Here is a 19968-nt window from a genome sequence, read left to right as displayed (position 1 = left end):
AAATAGGACAGACTTCCTCTCTGTCACACGTTTTCATCCTTGGGACACAGATGCAGGAAGAGGAGGAGGGTTGTGTTGGTACAGGGAGAAGAGCAGGAAGGGGATTGGGAATCACAAGGGATATTATATCCATTGTAAATCCCAACTATTGCTTGTGGCTACTGGGAACAGTCAGAGGACATTGTAGTGCTGCCTGACCACAAGAATCTGGGTCTTCAATGGTAGGCAGTTTTAGATACAACACCTTTCTTGTAAGTTGCTGTGATTACATAATGACCCTTATAATAGGTCATATTAAAAATACTGATAATTACAGGATGGCACCCTCTTGGACCCACACTACAAGGCCACCAGAAAAAAGGGAAGCCAACATGCATCACTATGAGGAAGCATTTTAAGGTTCTTGTACAGGGCCTTTCCCAATGGCAGCAGGAATGCATCTGCTACCTATTGTAGCTCTGCAACTCATGGCAGACAATCAAAAAGCAGCAGTAGTACCCCCACCACCAGAAAGGAAGGTCCAACAGAGATGTTTTAAACATTTTTTTAGGCCACTGCAGCTAGGCCTAGCCCCAGGTAGTCTTCCTGTCAGACTCAGACTGACTTAACCTGTGTCACTGTGTGTGGTGTGTCTTCCTGACTTCCACACAGACCAAAGCGGCATCCCAATCCCTCCTCAGACGAAGGTTCCTGGGACTGCAGTCAGTGTGTGCACCTTAAAGAACAGTGCCAAGGCCTTCAAGTGCCTGTGACTGATGTGTGATGTGTGCATGGCCCAGAGGACCTCCACTCTGTGAATCTCTCACTTCTCCTTCCACCATCTTCCTGCATCTACTGGGGAACACACCAGTTCCTTAGGACTGACATTTGTAGGTATGCATTAGAGATCTACTAGCCAGGTGAGTGGGGGACGCGGCTGGCAGTTGGCAGTGTGGTGGAGCAGCTCTACATGTGCTTAGGTAAGGGGTTTAATACTGTACTAGTGAAAGGACTCAGGGAGTGCTAAAAGTCCATGGGATAGGGGGCGCAAATTACTTGCCTTGCCCTGAGCACTGACAACCCACGCTACGCCACTGGTTATCCCCTGCTAACCTCAGTTGTGCGCCAAATCTTAGTGCAGCTTAAAAGACATTCCGATGGACAGCGGATAGTAAGAGAGCAGGGATCAGCCTTTCCAATCAGCCTGCTGATCCACTGCTGCGCTCCAGGGGACAAAAGTGAACCGGGTTATGAACACTGAGTTTGAAGCAAGTTTCACACCTGAATTAAAAAATTATTTGACCATAAAGACATGAATGAGCGAGTTTGGGGTGGAAGAGCTTGACTGGCCTGAGTCCTGAACTCAACATGATAGAACACCTTTTGGGGTGAATTAGAGCAGAGACTGTGAGCCAGGCCTTCTTGTCCACAACAGTGCCTGACTTCACAAATGTGCATCTAGAAGAATGGTCAAACATTACCATAGACACACTCCTAAACCTTCCCAGAAGAGTTGAAGCTGTTATAGCAGCAAAGGGTGGGCCAACTCAATATTGAACCCTAAGGACTAAGACAGTTATGCCATTAAAGTTCAGGTGCATTTAAAGGCAGGTGCCCCCATACTTTTGTTAGTTTTTAATATAGTGTATGTGTAATATAGAGTGCGAATGAGTGATGTGAGGTGTACGGAGCCAGTGATCGGTTTTACAGTAGCGGTTCACTGTATCCGATCGGCTCCCTCCTCCCCACTGGCTCTCCTCCCCTGCCATTACCACAGGCTAAACGCCATGTCGGGCCTCCCTCCTCATCCGGATCTATGGGAATCGCTAAGAGATGGGGACGTTATAGGGATGGGATAGACCAGCAGCACCTATGGATAAAGATCTGGCCAGGTCCATGCCTGAACATCATACTACTAGGGATCTATAAAGGTAATCAAGGGGACGAATATAGATCTGCTTGTGTACCAGCAGCCCTCCACTGTCAATGCGATTGAGCACCCACAATGCCCATATGTGGGTATATAATGATTCCTTTATCTGCTCTTATTGGTTTTTATCTACATGTTTTCTATCTATATTTCTATTTATATGTATTTATACAATTGCACTTTTATGATCGCAGTCTCATTTTAATTTTTGAATGGACATTAACGTTTGTATCTGTATTGCATTTTACCCATGTTGACTGATTTGTGCTACTTTATAGATTAGACTGTGAAGTATCCACCATGGGGATCCCCTGCTAAACCCATTGGAGGATCTTTAGTAAGGGTGTCACAAGAGGGAATGATGTGATGTTTTTAACCACTCCCCAGTGGGAGGAGTCTCTCAAATCTGGGGGAGGGGTCGGTTCATTACATTGCTATTTTACCCAAGGAGCAAGTCATGATCCAGTGGCTCTGAGGAAGAGGCTAAGCCTTGAAACACGTCAGCCGTCATCTCATCGGTTATGGGCGATTATTTGGACTTATCCGGACACTTGGGCAAATGAGCTCGATATGCTATATTTACATCTATGTCTGTGAGTAGCCACTTTTTAATGTTACACAAATAAAGCCTTTTATTGAGGATAATGCGCTAGGTCGGTACGCCCTTTCTTTGTTTTCTTTACTGTATATGTGTAATATAGGCTGTGTGTGTGATCTGAGGTATGTGTAATATAGGGTGCGTGTGAGTGATGTGAGGTGTATATGTTTATTACAGACTGTGTGTGATGTGAGGTGTATATGTATAATATAGGCTGCGTGTAAGTGACATTACACACACAGAAAAAGTATTCACACTTATGCTAACATTACACACATGGAAAAGAAAAAAAAATCAGACATATACTGAAAAAAAATCAGGTATACTGTCATTACACCATCTTATCTGATCCTGAGCGCCAAAAACAGAAGGATAGGAGACCTATTCCCCATTCATTTGGCGAATCGGATCAGATGGCATTGGATGGAAACAGACAGGAGGTCCGTTTTCATCCGATTGCCCCATAGACGAGAGCGGGCTGTGTCTGCTCTGCTTAGCAGAACAGGCACGGACCTGTCATCCACTTGCTCAGCGGGGATCAACGGGGAGATGAATTACTCTGTGAAGTGAATACTTCACCAACCCATGGCAAGTAAACATACCCAAATGCATTTCATCCTCTCAAAAGGTTGTTCACTCACCTGTTGCCATAATCCAGAAGCTCTGACTGACGTGCATTTACTTTTTCCAGCATGGTCTTGACCAAAGCATTTTCTTCTTCAAACATTTTCCTGCCAAGTCAAAATGCAAAAAGACAAGACATTATGACATGATGTACAGATTCGCCTCAAGTAAGGTTTTCTATCTAGCAGCCTGCAGTGTTATAATGGTACCCCCCCCCCCCAGCATGGCACATGCTAACCAGATGATTACACTAAGGCTGGGTTCACATTTACACCCAGTAGGGGTCCGGTACGTCCCTAGTCTCCATTTCAGGGATAAATCAGGCCCAAATTTTTGCCTTAATTCGGACCTGAAACAGAGCCAAAGACGCACAGGACCCCTGTGCAATCTGCTCTGCAGCCGGCACGGAGAAGTGTGAACCAGCTCCATTGAGAGCAGGGCACACTCAGGGCACACTCTCCTGTTATGCGAATTTGCACTAGTGTGAACCCAGCCTTAGATCTTTTAATGTAGGTGGTTCCGGTGCTACATTTTGGGAAATTAAAGCAAAAGAAATACTGTTCTGTTTGAGCTGCCTGCCCACTGACATGCAGAATGGTGAAGTAAACCGAGACTTGTTACAGTGTCAGATGAGAAAACCTGTAACCTGCAGGATGTGGTAGCTTTTTTATCATGGGGAAAAGAGATCAAATCTAATTAAAAACCTTTTTTATCTACTTCATTCCATTGGTGGCTCAAAAAGGGCTTTCTACTGATCGGGGGACTACCCTAACGGGGACCAACCATACTCCTGTTGGACTAACTCCACTACACATTTTGGCACTAGGACTTTGTGGGACTGTTTCCATTTTTTTCTTCAGGAATTTTTTATGGATGAGTCTTTTCAAGGCCCTTTCACAATATATATATGAACATTTAATTTTGTTTATTTCACATTAGCGCTGCACTTTTTTATTATTGTTTTTTACCAATTTATTTTGTCAGTTGGTAGTGCTAGCAGCTCTCTTTTTTTATGGTTAGCGCGGTATATACACTTTTTTTCACTTTTAACATACTCCTTGCAATATTTTGTAAATAATTTACAGCTGCCCCCTAGTGAGTGTAAGATCCTGGTACCTGCAGTACCCTTCCAGCCTATTATCTGTACATTACGTTCCACCATATAGATAGGTGGAACGCATCTAGTACCTGTCCCTTTAAATTCCATGACCTCATCAGTGAGTGCCGCTCTGAGCGGCTATTTCAACCACCGGCATTCTTGACTTGCTACAACATCTTGTATCTCGCTACAAGATCATTACCTCACCGCCGGAACCCTCTCCTTACAAACCTACCAGTGATAACCCACAGGGGAATACCTTCCTAATCTACTTTCACTACTACTCTGCTTACTAAAGACTATTGCTACTCTAAGAACTATACTGTTACATCTAACATCTGCACCGCTACTTAGATTGCAAGCTCTTGAGCCTATTACCATCTTGTCACTGCACTAGCCTAGCATCTCCTGTACACTTCATCTGCTCTTCACTACCACCTGTTACCTGTACATGATTGCTATCCTAAGTGCTTACTATCACCATCTGTTACCTCTTACCATTGCTATCACTATCCACGCCTGTCCCCTCAGTATCACCTCTATACTTTCACATATAAACATATCACTCCAGGAACATCTTTAATGAGTGTCTGTGTTTGTGTATGTGCTTGCTGAGACAGGCTGATGCACAATGATGAGTCTTGAGAGTTGGATATGGTAGTTCAACACATCTCTACATGACTACTGAGTGTAACTTCCGCAGCTGCAAATCCACACCACACAAATAAACGCCGGAGCGTTACAGTGAGACATTTCATTATTATCAACTTAAACCTTTCCTGCGATCCAAGCTTGACCTATTAGATGGGCCCCAGGGCGAGCCCAAGACATTGTGCTGCCTGGTTCCCAGAATGAAATGCTGCCCCCACCCCTCGAAAAAAAAAAAAATCACACCCACAAAAAGGCCACCACATCCATTATTCTATATCATGATAAATAAAACTAAAATGAAATGTATCAGGAAGTCAGATTTACTTTCAACAGCACCTTTTGTCTATATGCAAAATTGTATGATATACCACCATGTTACTGCTCCCCCATCTTGGTGCCCTAGGGCATCCATGGGTGCAGTGTGTGTCAGCACAGTGGGCCCCCCCATCCCTCAGTAGCCGGTGTTAGACTGTGTGTAAGCCCCCTCACACCGGGCAACTATGAGTATGCGTGTTGAGTACAGCAGGGTGGCCTTTTTATAGTGCAGCGGAGCGGTCCCCCCTGGATGACACACAAAACTGCTGGAAAAAATCTTGGGTGTCAATTTTATGACCCTCTCAAAGTTCTGCCTGAGTCTAATGGACCCAGCGGACCCATGGTAGGGTTGGCCCTGAGGGCCCCTCACACTCATCCTTTTTGAATTTTCTTGTCAAGCAAGAGGTCTTTTGGGGGACGAATTTCTGTGATATATGCTTCCCTCACTGATCCGTCTACCAAACTCTCATATTTGACCCAATAGGAGCGGGACCTGAATTTTATTTGGGAATTGCCTGACTGGCAGGACGTGGCCTATGCCTTGTCTAAGATATCTATCAACACCACATTACTAGAATCTAATGATAAAACTCTTTTGCGCTGGTATCTGGTCCCCACCCATATTGCCAAAATGCATCCTACTGTGTCATCTGCCTGCTTTCCAGGTTGTGAGCAACTGGAGACTATGTGTCACATGACATATGGTGGCAATGCCCTATAGTGACTAGAATCTGGATTAGAATGTTTAACTTTATTTATTCAGTGATGGGAGTAAATATTCGGAGAAGGTGGCCATCTTCCATAAACAATCAGATGAGGTCCAAAAGAAATCTGTGAAACGTATTCCTTATAAGTTCTTGGCAGGGCGATTTACTACTGCTAAATATTGGCAGCAGTCAGTTGTACCATTTGACTATGTAAAGTGTAAGCTTAATTGGATTATGGTCAATGACAAACTCACCTGTACTCTCCATAACAACACTAAGAAGTTTGACAGAACATGGGACCCATGAAATAGGTACTTGTCAGTTTCTGACCTCTCTCCCCCCTTTGCTTTTTCACCTTTTTTTCTTTACTTTGTCTTCTTCTTACTTCAATGAAGGTTGTAGGACCCTGTGGGGTGCCTGCTAAGACTTTTATCTCAGGTATGAGGACACCATTTTTCTGCAGACCCCCCAACCTCTTGCCCCTTTCTCTGCCTCCCCTTTATTGGTCTCCCCTTTCCCGGTATAATAAATATCCTGACCACTCCTGAGGTTCTCTATCCGATTACTACTGTGACTTGACGTTTAAACTTTTGACAAATAGACTAAATGGTTATTTCCTTTCTAGGTTGTTGTTTAGGATATATATCATTGTTTGAACAACCTGTACTTACCTAGATAATTATTGCCCTTCATCTGATATGTTTTTATATTATGCTGGTGATAGCCTGTCACTCTGATTTTCTGTTGCTAATATTTCTATTTTCTGTACCTAATATTTTCAATAAAAATTTTGAAAAGAAAAAATTTTTTTTAATATTGAAATATGATCAGCGTGATTACTTACATTATACACACAGCCTCCTCACTGTGAAGGAAGACATTTTCTGGGGTCAGGATACCTTCTTCTATGAGTCTTGCCTCAGTTTCCTCCATTTCTTTAAGTTTATGGAGCTTTTCCCTTTCTGTAAGCAAAGTTGGAGAAAATATTTTGTAAATTTCCTAATCCCAGTAGGAAAAAACTAACCCTCCCATCTAAAAAAAAAAAAAGTGTTAAAATATATCCCCTTTGAAGAGGTGTTAAAGCCCTGGATCTGTTTCTGTAGTGCCAAAAATAACAACCATCCAACAAAAATAAGCAGAACTTGAAATGCTCTGTTCTTAGGTCATGTGACACACATAAGCTCTATATTGTGAGCACCAGTGTGAAGTCTTTATACAGTTTCATGATGGAAGGCTCTGCTGATGTCAACACCTCAGCGCACGGCTTTGAGCCATGTGGCCTTGAACTGCTGTAGGGTTACTTTATTAAGGCAGTTAGATTAGTTTACACACACTCTGAGTCTCCAATCTATTCTCTCTAATCATTAGAAGCAGGTATACATTTTAGATTTGGATCTAAGCCAAAAAACATTCAAACATACACATATGAAAGTTATAGCTTTGCTACTTTTATAATGTTTAACAACATAGCATCAGTGGCGGCTGGTGCTCAGAATTTCTGGGGGGGGGGGGGGGCGCAAACAGAAAAATGAGTGACCAGCGTGCCCCCAATCAATCCAGAGCGCCACAGCATGCCCCCAATCAATCCAGAGCGCCACAGCATGCCCCCAATCAACTCAGAGCACCACAGCGTGCCCCCAATCAATGCAGAGCGCCACAGCGTGCCCCCCAATCAAAAAACCCCATTAAGCTCCATGCGTCCGGCGCCCCTGCATGCAGATTAGGGGGCCGGACGTATGGATGGGGGGGCGGTGCCCCTGCGCCCCCAACACACCGGCCGCCACTGCATAGCATAGTTGTAATTCCCCTTTTTATCTTTAGAAAATAATCAGTACTTACTTTCCTCTATTAGTTCATTTTTCTGTTTTTCCAAGCGAGAGATCTCTGTTTCAAGCATCTTTGGATTCTGAAATAAAATGGGCTAGCAAGCTATTATGTAAATGTATAACAATATTCAAGATTATGAATGCTACAAAGCTAACATCACATCCACTGTCCTTTTCTTGAAACCAGGGGAACACAGAGCCAGCTTTCCCTTTAAACATGAAGACCACTGGTCTTCCACAAAATCTGAAGATCCTTACATAAAATTCTGCCAGGTTTTTGTGTTTGGCTATAAGATCTTCTAGCTGGTCCTGAAACTCCATCCTAAACAAAGCAAGAGAAGAAACAGACGTATCAATGATGATGATCCCATATAAACCACATGTTTAATAACAGTTCCAGGCTAGGACCTACATACAGCGAATGTTTGAGTTATATGTTGGCTGCCATTGCTGACCCATTCTTCTCTGGTGGAAAAATGGAAGGTTGAGACCTTAAATAAGGCGTGTGACACAACCGGTAGAATTGAAACACAATGACTCATTTATTGTTTCATAAGGGTACACGTAAAAAACATAACAGGTTACAGAATTGAAAACTATAAATTAGTGATGGGTTGGGTTCGCACCAGAACATCGCGAACAGGGGAAAAGTTCTAACGAACATTCAAACCCTATTAAAGTCTATAGGACACGAGCACGAAAAATCAAAAGTCCTAATTTTAAAGGCTTATAAACAAGTGCAAGTTCTTGCCATAAAAAGTATATGGAGACCCGGGTACTGCCCTGGGGGACATGCATCAATGCAAAAAAATGTTTTTAAAACAATCGTTTTTAAAGGAGCAGTGGTTTTAATGATGCCTTAAGTGAAACAATAAAAAATTGGATTTTGTCTTACAGTAAAATCCATTTCTCTGATGTTCATTGACAGACACAGCTCCATATCTTCTTGACCCTTGGGGTTATGCTGCCCCCTACAGGAATAGGGAACTAGGCGGAAAAAATTGACTACCACTATAGGGCAGTCCTAGGGGATATACTCCCACTTCCTGCTATAGGGCTTCAATTTTGTAACAAGCAGTGTCAGAAGAACATAAAACCCAACTCAATAGAGGGGCGGGTGCTGTGTCCGTCAATGAACATCAGAGAAAAGGATTTCCCAGTAAGACAAAAATCCAGATTTCTTTTTCGTTCATTGACGGATACAACTCCATATCTTCTTGACCCTTGGGTCGTCCCAAAGCAGTGTCAAACATGAGGGGTGGGAAGAACACAGCTAAAACACACTTCCCAAAGAATAAACATAGTCAACCAAGTAAAACAGGAGCTCAACCAGGAACAACCGGAGCTCACCTACCAAAAAAATACACCCTCAAGAGGCTTGAGCCTCTGAAACAGCAACCTGCAAAACTTTGCGGCCAAAAGCAGCATCTGCAGATGCAACTACATCCACCTTGTAAAATTTGATGAAGGTGTGCACAGACGAATAGGTGGCCGCCTTGCAAACCTGGACTACTGACGCTTAATGACGGAAGGCCCAGGAGGCACTAAGCGCCCTCGTAGAATGTGCCTTAACAGGGAAAGGAGGAACCTGACCCTTAACGGAATAGGATTGCACCACTGTCTTCCTGATCCATCTGGAAATGTTCACAGCAGATGCGGCCTGCCCCTTACAAGACTCATCCATGAGGGCAAACAAGGAATCCGATTTTCGAATCGACTCAGTCGCCTCCAGGTACACCCTGACTGCCGGAACCACATCCAGGGAATGTAAGGCAATCTCTTTAGGATGCTTAGGCTTAGGACACAAGGAAGGCAAATATTGTCTTAATTGAAGTGGAAATCAGACACGACCTTAGGAAGGAAAGGCAGGGATGTAGCACCACTTTGTCCCTGTGAACTACCAGGTAAGGTGACCGACAGAACAACGCAGCCAGGTCCGACACCCTGCACGCAGAAGTAATAGCCACCAAGAAGGCCACCTTCTGTGACAGAGTAAGCTCACGAATGTTTTCAAAAGGTGGTTTTTGAAGAACGGACAACACCAGATTGAGGTCCCACGGAGGCACCGAGGACCTTACCGGAAGAGACAGGTGATGAACCCCCTGAACGAAAGTACGAACCAAAGAATTGTGGCCAACGGACGTTGGAAGTAGATTGGTATCAGGGTGCCAGGAAACCAGACCACACAAAGATGCAAGTAAATAAAGTGATCTATTTATGCAACAATAATAATCGCACAGCAAGCCAGAGGAGCAAAATCAAGAACAGCCGGGGTCAAGTTCAGAACCGGGTAGTCATCCAAGCCGGGATCGAGTCCAGAAACAGGTAGTCATCCAAGCCGAGATCGAGTCCAGAAGCGGGTAGTCTGCCGAAGCCGGGTTGTCTTCTGATGCGGGGTAGTCTGCCGATGCAGAAACCAGAGCCAGGAAGGTCGTCAGCCAAGCCAAGTCATGCACGTAGAAACCACAGAGACCAGAGGACTGCTAGCAGTGATGCACCTTGGAGCAAAAATGCAAGGGCAAGGTCTGAAAGCCATCAGGTGATATACAGTGCCTTGCGAAAGTATTCGGCCCCCTTGAACTTTGCGACCTTTTGCCACATTTCAGGCTTCAAACATAAAGATATAAAACTGTAATTTTTTGTGAAGAATCAACAACAAGTGGGACACAATCATGAAGTGGAACGAAATTTATTGGATATTTCAAACTTTGTTAACAAATAAAAAACTGAAAAATTGGGCGTGCAAAATTGTTTAGCCCCTTTACTTTCAGTGCAGCAAACTTTCTCCAGAAGTTCAGTGAGGATCTCTGAATAATCCAATGTTGACCTAAATGACTAATGATGATAAATAGAATCCATCTGTGTGTAATCAAGTCTCCGTATAAATGCACCTGCACTGTGATAGTCTCAGAGGTCCGTTTAAAGCGCAGAGAGCATCATGAAGAACAAGGAACACACCAGGCATGTCTAAGATACTGTTGTGGAGAAGTTTAAAGCTGGATTTGAATACAAAAAGATTTCCCAAGCTTTAAACATCCCAAGGAGCACTGTGCAAGCGATAATATTGAAATGGAAGGAGTATCAGACCACTGCAAATCTACGAAGACCTGGCCATCCCTCTAAACTTTCAGCTCACACAAGGCGAAGACTGATCAAAGATGCAGCCAAGAGGCCCATGATCACTCTGGATGAACTGCAGAGATCTACAGCTGAGGTGGGAGACTCTGTCCATAGGACAACAATCAGTCGTTTACTGCACAAATCTGGCCTTTATGGAAGAGTGGCAAGAAGAAAGCCATTTCTTAAAGATATCCATAAAAAGTGTAGTTTAAAGTTTGCCACAAGCCACCTGGGAGACACACCAAACATGTGGAAGAAGGTGCTCTGGTCAGATTAAACCAAAATCAAACTTTTTGGCAACAATGCAAAACGTTATGTTTGGCGTAAAAGCAACACAGCTCATCACCCTGAACACTCCATCCCCACTGTCAAACATGGGACAGGGAAGATGGTTAAAATTGATGGGAAGGGGGGGTGTGGTTAGGACATGGCGGAGTAGAGACACACATGTGCTGAGCTCCCGGCTTCCCTCCGTCCACGCCGATACTCTGACTAGACCTGGCAATGACCCTAACTAAAAAGCGGAAAGTGAAAAGCTCGGTCAAGAAAGTGAACCTACTGAAACCTGAAGGGGAGATTTCGCAATTTTTTCCAGTCTCAACCCCTGGCTCACTTGGGTCTAAGATGGCCGTACCTCGTGACTCACGGGCCCCCGGAGTCGGACGGCTTCTGCGCAGGAAGTGAGCGGACGAGCGTGTTGACTGGGCTGGAGTCCGCCGGAGTGCATGCCGGTATCCCGGAGGCGACGGAGGCCAGACCCGAGGAAGGCGTTCTATCGCTGCGAGCAGACGCGGAGCTGCGGGCTTTGCTACAAGCCCTCCCCACCAAAGCAGACATCGCTGCAATGATAGCCCGTATGGAGGAGAAACAGCAGGCTGTCATTAAAGAGGTACGTGGCGAGATACATGCTGTGACACAGAAGAGGTCGGTGAGTGAATCTGCCTTAACCTCTTTGGAAGAGCGTGTGCGATGTTTGGAAAATCATGTTAAGTCGCATGTAGATGTGGAGGTGTCTATGCAGCTTCGGATGGAGGAGCTAGAGGACAGAAGTCGACGCAATAATGTGCGTCTGAGAGGTATCCCAGAGACTGAAAAAAACAGAAAATCTAGAGGAGATGGCAAAAAACATATTTCGGGGAATCCTTGGAGATCACTACCCTAACAGGCTGCAGTTTGATAGAATACATCGAGCTATAGGCCCCCGTCCTATTAACGCCGACAGACCTCGGGATGTGGTCTGCCGGATACATCATTTTGTGGATAGAGAGCTAGTTCTTCAGGGAGCTTGGGATAAAGGCACAGTAGACTTCAATGGGGCCCCTATTAAAATTCTTCCGGACCTATCTAAGGCCACGCTGCAAAGGAGAGCTATTCTTAGACCAGTATTAGACAAAGCAAGACAGCAAGGCCTGACATATCGATGGGGTTTCCCTTTGACTGTTACCTTCCGCAACCCCCAGGGTTCTTTTACTTTACGTACACCAGAGGACCTACCAAATCTTTTTTCATTTTTGGATATAGACCCTTTTCAAGTCCCAAACTGGTTGATCCCCTTTTCTATCTCAGGGGGGAATAGGAACAGACTGTTACCAGGAAAGAGGCGACAATCACGTCAGGAACAGCAGAAATCAGTAGAGGAGCCTCTTAAGGTGTTGCAAGGGACTGGACCGACATGAATGGAAAGCCAGGGGATCCTTTGAAAGAAATCTTTGAATAATAGAACTTGTTCCCCTTTTTTTTTTTCCCATACCAGAGACTTTAACCATAGTCAATGGAGATCGCCATCAATGGTTTTTTCTTTTTTGGTGTCCCCCTTGCCCCTTCCCCTTGTTTACCCTGGTGGGGAGAGACCGGGGGGGAAGTGGGGGGGTTAGATATGCTGGGTGACCCCTCCACGAGGATCGCGCAGGGCCGGGCTGGGGCCTGCATCTGCGGCCTATCTGAAATTAATTTAATCACATCACACTTTTTTTTTTTTTGGTTATTCTGTCACGTGAGTTCCCCTCCCCTTTTTTTTGGGGGGGGGGGGGGCTTTTTTTAATAATTCCTATAGACACAAGTGATTATGAGGCTCTAAGTTGAGGTCTCTCTTCCTTCCTTTTTCTTTTTTTCTTTTTTTCTTCACGGGCACGATCATTATTAAAGGTTTTCCACTTTTTTTTTTTTTCAGTAGTATATGTTATATCATAACATATATTACTCTTATTAAAGAGTATATATGCACTAGGATGATGGCCGCGGGTGTTTGGCGGGATCCTGACGGACGTGAGACTCGTGGGGGGCAATCTATGGGGCTCAGGTTTTTTGAGTAGTGAGAGATGGTTAGGTTATGGGGTATAGGCCCCCATTGCCCCCTCTCCCTTTTTTTTTTTTGTGACATATGGAATATGGGCAGATTATGAATACTTAAATTGGACTGTTAGTGATGTTTGTTGACTTATAGGGCTGCCAACATAGGTGTGTGTTCCCCCCCTTTCTGCTACCTATTTGTGTTTTTCCTTCCCCTGTCCTTCCTTTTCTCCCCCACCCTCCTCCCTACCCTTGAGAGGGGGAGGGGAGGTTGGGGGATGAGAGACGAGTGAATAATCTGGGGATAGAGATCGATTACCGGAATAGACGCCCTGGGTGGGGAGGGGGGGGGATCCTTTTTTTATTTTTTATTTTTTTTATTTTGACAGCCCCTTCGGTATGAGGGATGGAGGATATTAATAGTGGGAATGATCAGGAGGGGAGGAGGGTAGGAGCCTAGGCTCTGTGATCAATAGATATGAAGTAAATAAACTATTGGACTCTGGTCGGTGTGGTGGGAGGGAGGGACGGGAAGCTAGCAATTATTTTTTGGATTCTTTGGAGTTGTTTTTTTTTTTTTTTTTTGCTTGGGCTTATTATGCTTGGGGTTTTTTTTTTTCCAATTCTTTGCTCGAGGTCCATGTTCTAGATTAACCCCCACTTAGGCCAGTACACTGAGGGGTGACTAGAGTCATATAGTGTACACGGGAATTTCCCTTATTAGTGAGAATTTTTTTTTTTCTGGTTTAAGGGGGTTTTTTTTTTTTTTTTTTTTCCCTCTCTTCCTCCGCTCTCTATTCTCTCTTTCTCCTCTTCCTGCCACGAGGATGGAGGATCTCACCGTCTTCTCCCTGAATGCTAGAGGCCTTAATATACCGGAAAAGAGAAGGATGCTGCTTAATGATCTTAAGCGTTCCAGGGTGGATGTGGCCTTTGTTCAGGAGACCCATTTTAGAGGTGACAGAGCTCCCAGGATTACGAACAGAGAATATAATCTAGCTTATCATTCCATGAATGCCGATGCTAAATCTAGAGGAGTGACTATCCTACTGTCTTCTAGACTCCCCTGGACATTGAAAGAGACCTTAACTGACCCGGCGGGACGGTTCTTGTTTATTAAGGGGAGCTTGGGAGACATACAGCTTACACTGGCAACAGTATATGCACCAAATGAATGCCAAGCTAGCTTTCTCAAACGAGTAACTAAATTGCTTATGGAGTTCACGGAAGGACAGCTTATACTAGGTGGGGACTTTAATGTCCCACCACTGGCCAGACTGGATACATCTACGGGTAGATCAGCTATATTGCCGTCTGCAAGTAAAAGTATTACACAGACGTTTTTCAGTGCCCAATGGATAGATGTGTGGCGTTTACTACACCCTTCTGAAAGGGACTACACATTTTATTCAGCCCCTCATAAGGCCTATTCACGGATCGACTATTTCTTAATACCGCACAAACAGCTTCACGCGGTTAAAGCATCAATAATCAGGGACATAACATGGTCAGACCATGCGCCGGTACTACTTACTTATTCTTTATCAGATTTTGCCGCCTCTCGGCAATGTTTTTGGAGGCTGAATGAGAGCCTCCTACAGATTCCTGAAGTTCTGACGGACATTTCATCTAAATTGCAGGAATACTTTCAGATGAACGACCTGGAGGGATGTGGGATAGGGAATCTGTGGGAGGCCCATAAAACTGTTCTCAGGGGGCTTCTTATTGAACGCGGATCTAGACTTAAAAAGGAACGGGATAAACAATTAACACAGCTCCTAGTTACGCTTCGTCATCTTGAATCCCAATATAAACATGCTACGTCACCGGCCTTGGAAACTGAACTTATAAGAACACGGCAACAAATAGCCGACCTTCTTCTGTTCAGAGCTAAAGCGGCTCTTCAGAGGAGCCGAGGTAGGGGATATGAATTTGGAGACAAATGCGGGAAACTGCTCGCACAGTCTGTGAGAGACCCGCAGATGTCGACCTATGTTCCTAATATTATTTCAAGGCAGGGCCATAAATTAACACCTCCCAAACAGATTGTGGGAGAGTTTGGTCGATTTTACTCCTCACTGTACTCACTAATAGAGAACCCTACTCCTATTTCTGAGATGGAGGAATATCTTGTGAAATCTCATCTCCCTACACTCTCTACGGAGACAAGAGAGCAGTTGGATGAACCGATCACTCTGTTAGAGGTCCAACAGACTATAAGCATGATGAAGTTAAAGAAGGCCCCCGGCCCAGACGGCTTTACGCTGCAATATTTTCAAGTGTTTTGTTCTACTTTAGGCCCGTATCTGGTTAGATTCTATAACTCCATAAAAGAAGGCGCCAATATGCTTAGAGACACCTTAGCGGCGCATATTACGGTGATCTTGAAAGAAGGAAAGGATCCTACATCTTGTGGAAGCTATAGGCCTATTTCTTTACTTAATATAGATTTGAAAATTCTTACAAAAATTCTGGCCAATAGATTAGCTCCACATCTCCTCGATCTAGTGCATCTCGACCAGGTGGGTTTTGTCCCTAGCCGAGAGGCTAGAGACAATACCACCAAAGTGTTAAATCTGATCCACGCTGCTAATACATCTCGAATACCGAGTGTCTTTATTAATACCGATGCAGAGAAAGCTTTTGATAGGGTGAACTGGCGTTTTTTGTTTACAGTTCTTAAATATATAGGCTGGGGAGCAATATGCAGCGTTGGATCACTAATATATACTCAAAGCCCTCTGCACAGGTCAAGGTGAATGGTTTTGTATCTGATCCTTTCCCTATCAAAAATGGTACGAGACAGGGGTGCCCCTTATCCCCTCTTTTGTTTGCTCTTTCGTTGGAACCTCTCCTCTGTACCATTCGCCAGAACCCAGACATTCAGGGAGTGAAAGTAGGCGGATGTCAATATAAGATATCTGCTTATGCAGATGATCTCATGTTTTCATTAACAAATCCGATCCTTTCTATGCCAAATTTATTGCAGGAACTAGCCAGATACGGGTCTATCTCGAACTTTAAAATCAATTTTGGCAAGTCGGAGGCGATGGGAGTAGGGGTGCGCCCGTCCCTTTTACGGACCCTACAATCAAGCTTCAGTTTTCGATGGACTAATAAGGCCCTACGATATCTGGGTACCTATATACCACCATGCTTGGCTAGAGTATATGAGTTGAATTTTCCCCCTTTAATTGAGGAGACACGTAGCCTATTGGAAAAGTGGCATATGGGCCTTCATTCTTGGTTTGGCAGATGCAGCCTGATTAAGATGAGTATTTTGCCCAGACATATTTATTTGATAAGAGCTCTTCCGATACGGTTGCCTGCTCGGTATTTCCACATGATCCACGCTCTTTTCACTGAGTTTGTTTGGGCAAAGAAAAGACCTCGGCTTGCGCGGTCGCATATGGCTAGGCCAAGGATGCAGGGCGGCTTAGCCTTTCCGGATATTCAGAAGTACTTCCAGGCAGCTCATTGGAGTAGAATGGTAGACTGGCGTCGACATCAAACATCCAAATTGTGGGTCAGTATAGAACAAGCACAGACGAATATTCCCCTTAGGGGAGCACTCTGGTGCTACCCAGATCTGCCACCACAATTAAGACTCCACCCTCTTCTGGGCACTACGCTGCGAATATGCCACTTAGCTAATATGCGATATCTCCTTTCACCCCCTTGTTCTCCATTATTTCCGGTAATTGGAAACCCGCGATTCGGACCCGGACTTTCGACACCAGATCTGGTGAAATTGGGCCCAGCCGGATGTGTTCGAGTGACTCAGCTCTTTGCAGGAGATAAGTGGCTGACTTTGGAGACCTTGACAAATACAGACGGGGAGTTTGGGCTTAATTTCTGGTCTGCCCTTCAACTCCATCATTTCCTACATACATTACCGAAACCCGTAGATTTTACACGGAACTTGACTAAATTCGAAAAGTTATGTCTGGACGAGGGAGCTCTTTCACATATACTCTCCTTAATATATGGCTTATTAAAATTCTCGACAGACGAATCCCCTCTACCATGCCTGACTAAATGGGCAGCTGACCTAAATTGTACCTTCACACCATCACAATCACAGAAGATCATTCTATTGGCTTTCAGAACATCTATCTGTACTAAAATCCAAGAGACTAATTTTAAGATATTGACTAGATGGTATTATACACCTTATAAACTTCATAAGATCTTCCCAAGCATATCGACGAACTGTTGGCGGTGTGGAGGGGAAGATTCAACGATATTACATATATTTTGGTCCTGCCCGAAACTTTCAACATACTGGTCCAAGGTTAGATCCATTGTTCAAAAATTTACGGAATTTCCCATCCAGGAGGATCCAGCCTTTTTTTTGCTCCATCTATCAGATATTCCAATACAGAGATATGAGAAATCGGTGGTGCGCCATCTGGTCAATGGAGCGAAGGCCTGTATCCCCATGTTATGGAAAAGTCCTGTTTCTCCCACGGTAAGGGACTGGTTACGGAGAGTAGAGGCCATCAACAAAATGGAAGACCTGGTGATGACGACACATGGTAAACGGGGACTATACAGCGAGACCTGGGAGCTCTGGAACACCTTTATTATGTCTGATGAGGGTGTGGCCTTGATGCATTCGTAGGCGGAGGGGACGGGGGAACTGCCTCTGTCGGAGCTGGGGGGGGGAGGAGGAATGGAGGGAAAAGAGAGAGAGAGGGGGAATTTTTTTTTTTTTCTGGGGGGGAGGGGGGAGGGTTAGGGTATGTTTAGTTACAGTTTGAATAAATGAAATAGAATTGGAATAGACGGGGGAGATAAGGATGTCTCCTGCCCATTACCGTGAACACTTGTTATGGATAGCGATATAAATTGAATAAACCTAGCTTACGTGTTCATAGTGGGGATAGTGGAGACAAGTATTAAGGAACTCCTTCCTTTTAAGGGTTAACCGAGTTTATTCTTTGATGATAATCTGTTTTGATATGTATTCTTATTTCATTTGTGACTTCTTGTAAATTTTGTGTGTTTGTAAAAAAACAATAAAAATTATATTTGAGAAAAAAAAAAAAAATTGATGGGAAGATTGATGGAGCCAAATACAGGACCATTCTGGAAGAAAACCTGATGGAGTCTGCAAAACACCTGAAACTGGGAAGGAGATTTGTCTTCCAACAAGACAATGATCCAAAACATAAAGCAAAATCTACAATGGAATGATTCACAAATAAACATATCCAGGTGTTAGAATGGTCAAGTCAAAGTCCAGACCTGAATCCAATTGAGAATCTGTGGAAAGAACTGAAAACTGCTGTTCACAAATGCTCTCCATCCAGCCTCAAGGAGCTTGAGCTGTTTTGCAAGGAGGAATGGGCAAAAATATCAGTCTCTCAAAGTGCTAAACTGATAGAGACATACCCCAAGCGACTTAGAGCTGTAATCGCAGCAAAAGGTGGCGCTACAAAGTATTAACTTAAGGGGGCTGAATAATTTCGCACGCCCAATTTTTCAGTTTTTTATTTGTTAAAAAAGTTTGAAATATCCAATAAATTTCGTTCCACTTCATGATTGTGTCCCACTTGTTGTTGATTCTTCACAAAAAATTACAGTTTTATATCTTTATGTTTGAAGCCTGAAATGTGGCAAAAGGTCGCAAAGTTCAAGGGGGCCGAATACTTTCGCAAGGCACTGTATATAGTCAGGTGTGCAACATCATCAGCAGACAAGTGATGATGCAAACAGTGTTTATAAGAGACAGCTGTCTGCACATGTCCAAGATGGCTGCCAACAGGAAGGCAAGGTAAGACCTTGACAATTGGCAAAGTGGTAATCTGGCCCTTGATGGTGCTCAGGGCCAAACGCTGATCTACACCTTTTTGGATAAACTACATATTATAGTTTTTAATTTGCCTACATATCTTCAGTATATGATTAGTGTAGCTGCTGTTTGATGTATTCAATTTTATACAGTTATATCTATACTTAGCGCAGCTATTTATATACTAATTTGTAATGGAAGAGGATTCATCCTCCCTGTCAGAGCACTAGTAAGGTGACTCGGGTCCACGGCGGCCAAATCAACCTCGGCATCTGAGGAGGCAGAGGATACAGGTGAAGGCGGGGATGCTTTTTGCTAGGCCTATGTTGAAGGGTCATATCAACTTTTGACTCCAGTGACTGCAGGACCACCTTCATGGCCGCCAGGGTGGACTGAGACCTAGGGGTTCCCCTGTTTAAACCCCCCCCACCGCTGCACCAGAGTGAGCTTGCACACGCACAGGGACTCACCACCACCAACTCAGTAGGGACACAGAGCGCCAAGCTGCATGCTGTGCGGCGATCAGAGAGGAAGAGGAAATGCAGGCACTGCCACTAGAGGCCCACCGCCGATCAACCGCTCTACAGGCTACAAGAAAATGTATGCCGCATTGATTTCAATGGGGAACTACCAAAACATGGCCCCTGATATCAATAGCAGTCATCCACAGCAAAATGGCGGCGCCCGGCGACTCCTGAGAACCCCCAAAGGACCCTCAGGACCCTCAGCAAGGGGGATCCTATCAGGGACCCCCCACCAGGACATTTTTCCAGAAAATTACTAAACTGAGCAGCCAGCGGCCCACTCCCTCTCCCCTCCAGCCCCATCACCACTTAACACCCTAAACATGTAAATAGTATGGCCACCCTGAGGGGGGGGCTAAGGGAGGGTAGATGAGGGTGCTTGTGCAGGAGGACCCCACTAGTGAGGGGGGGCACCATTTGGGAAGGAAGGACATATGGGGGGGCTACCAACCCAGGGAGGGGAACGCGTCCACCCTTATAATCTTGGAATGGGGGTGCTGTGGGCGTGA

General features: G+C 44.6%; 1 protein-coding gene across 1 annotated transcript in view; it reads right to left on the bottom strand.

The window, feature by feature from the left end:
* LOC309560565 (synaptonemal complex central element protein 1-like) overlaps nt 1-19968 on the bottom strand; it is a gene marked incomplete at its 5' end in the record, with an annotated part of 145026 nt that overhangs the window by 11612 nt on the left and 113446 nt on the right. Inside the window, 4 exons of the mRNA XM_082264190.1 lie at nt 3149-3238; nt 6748-6865; nt 7743-7809; nt 7988-8051. Coding sequence (XP_082120316.1) covers nt 3149-3238; nt 6748-6865; nt 7743-7809; nt 7988-8051 — 339 coding nt within the window. The remainder of the gene's footprint in view (nt 1-3148; nt 3239-6747; nt 6866-7742; nt 7810-7987; nt 8052-19968) is intronic.

This window comes from Pelophylax lessonae (assembly GCF_965119305.1).
Source record: "Pelophylax lessonae genome assembly, chromosome: 7".
Classification (NCBI taxonomy): Eukaryota; Metazoa; Chordata; class Amphibia; order Anura; family Ranidae; genus Pelophylax; species Pelophylax lessonae.
The sequence above is the reverse complement of the archived record's forward strand: the minus strand, read 5'-3'. Positions and strand labels throughout refer to the sequence as shown.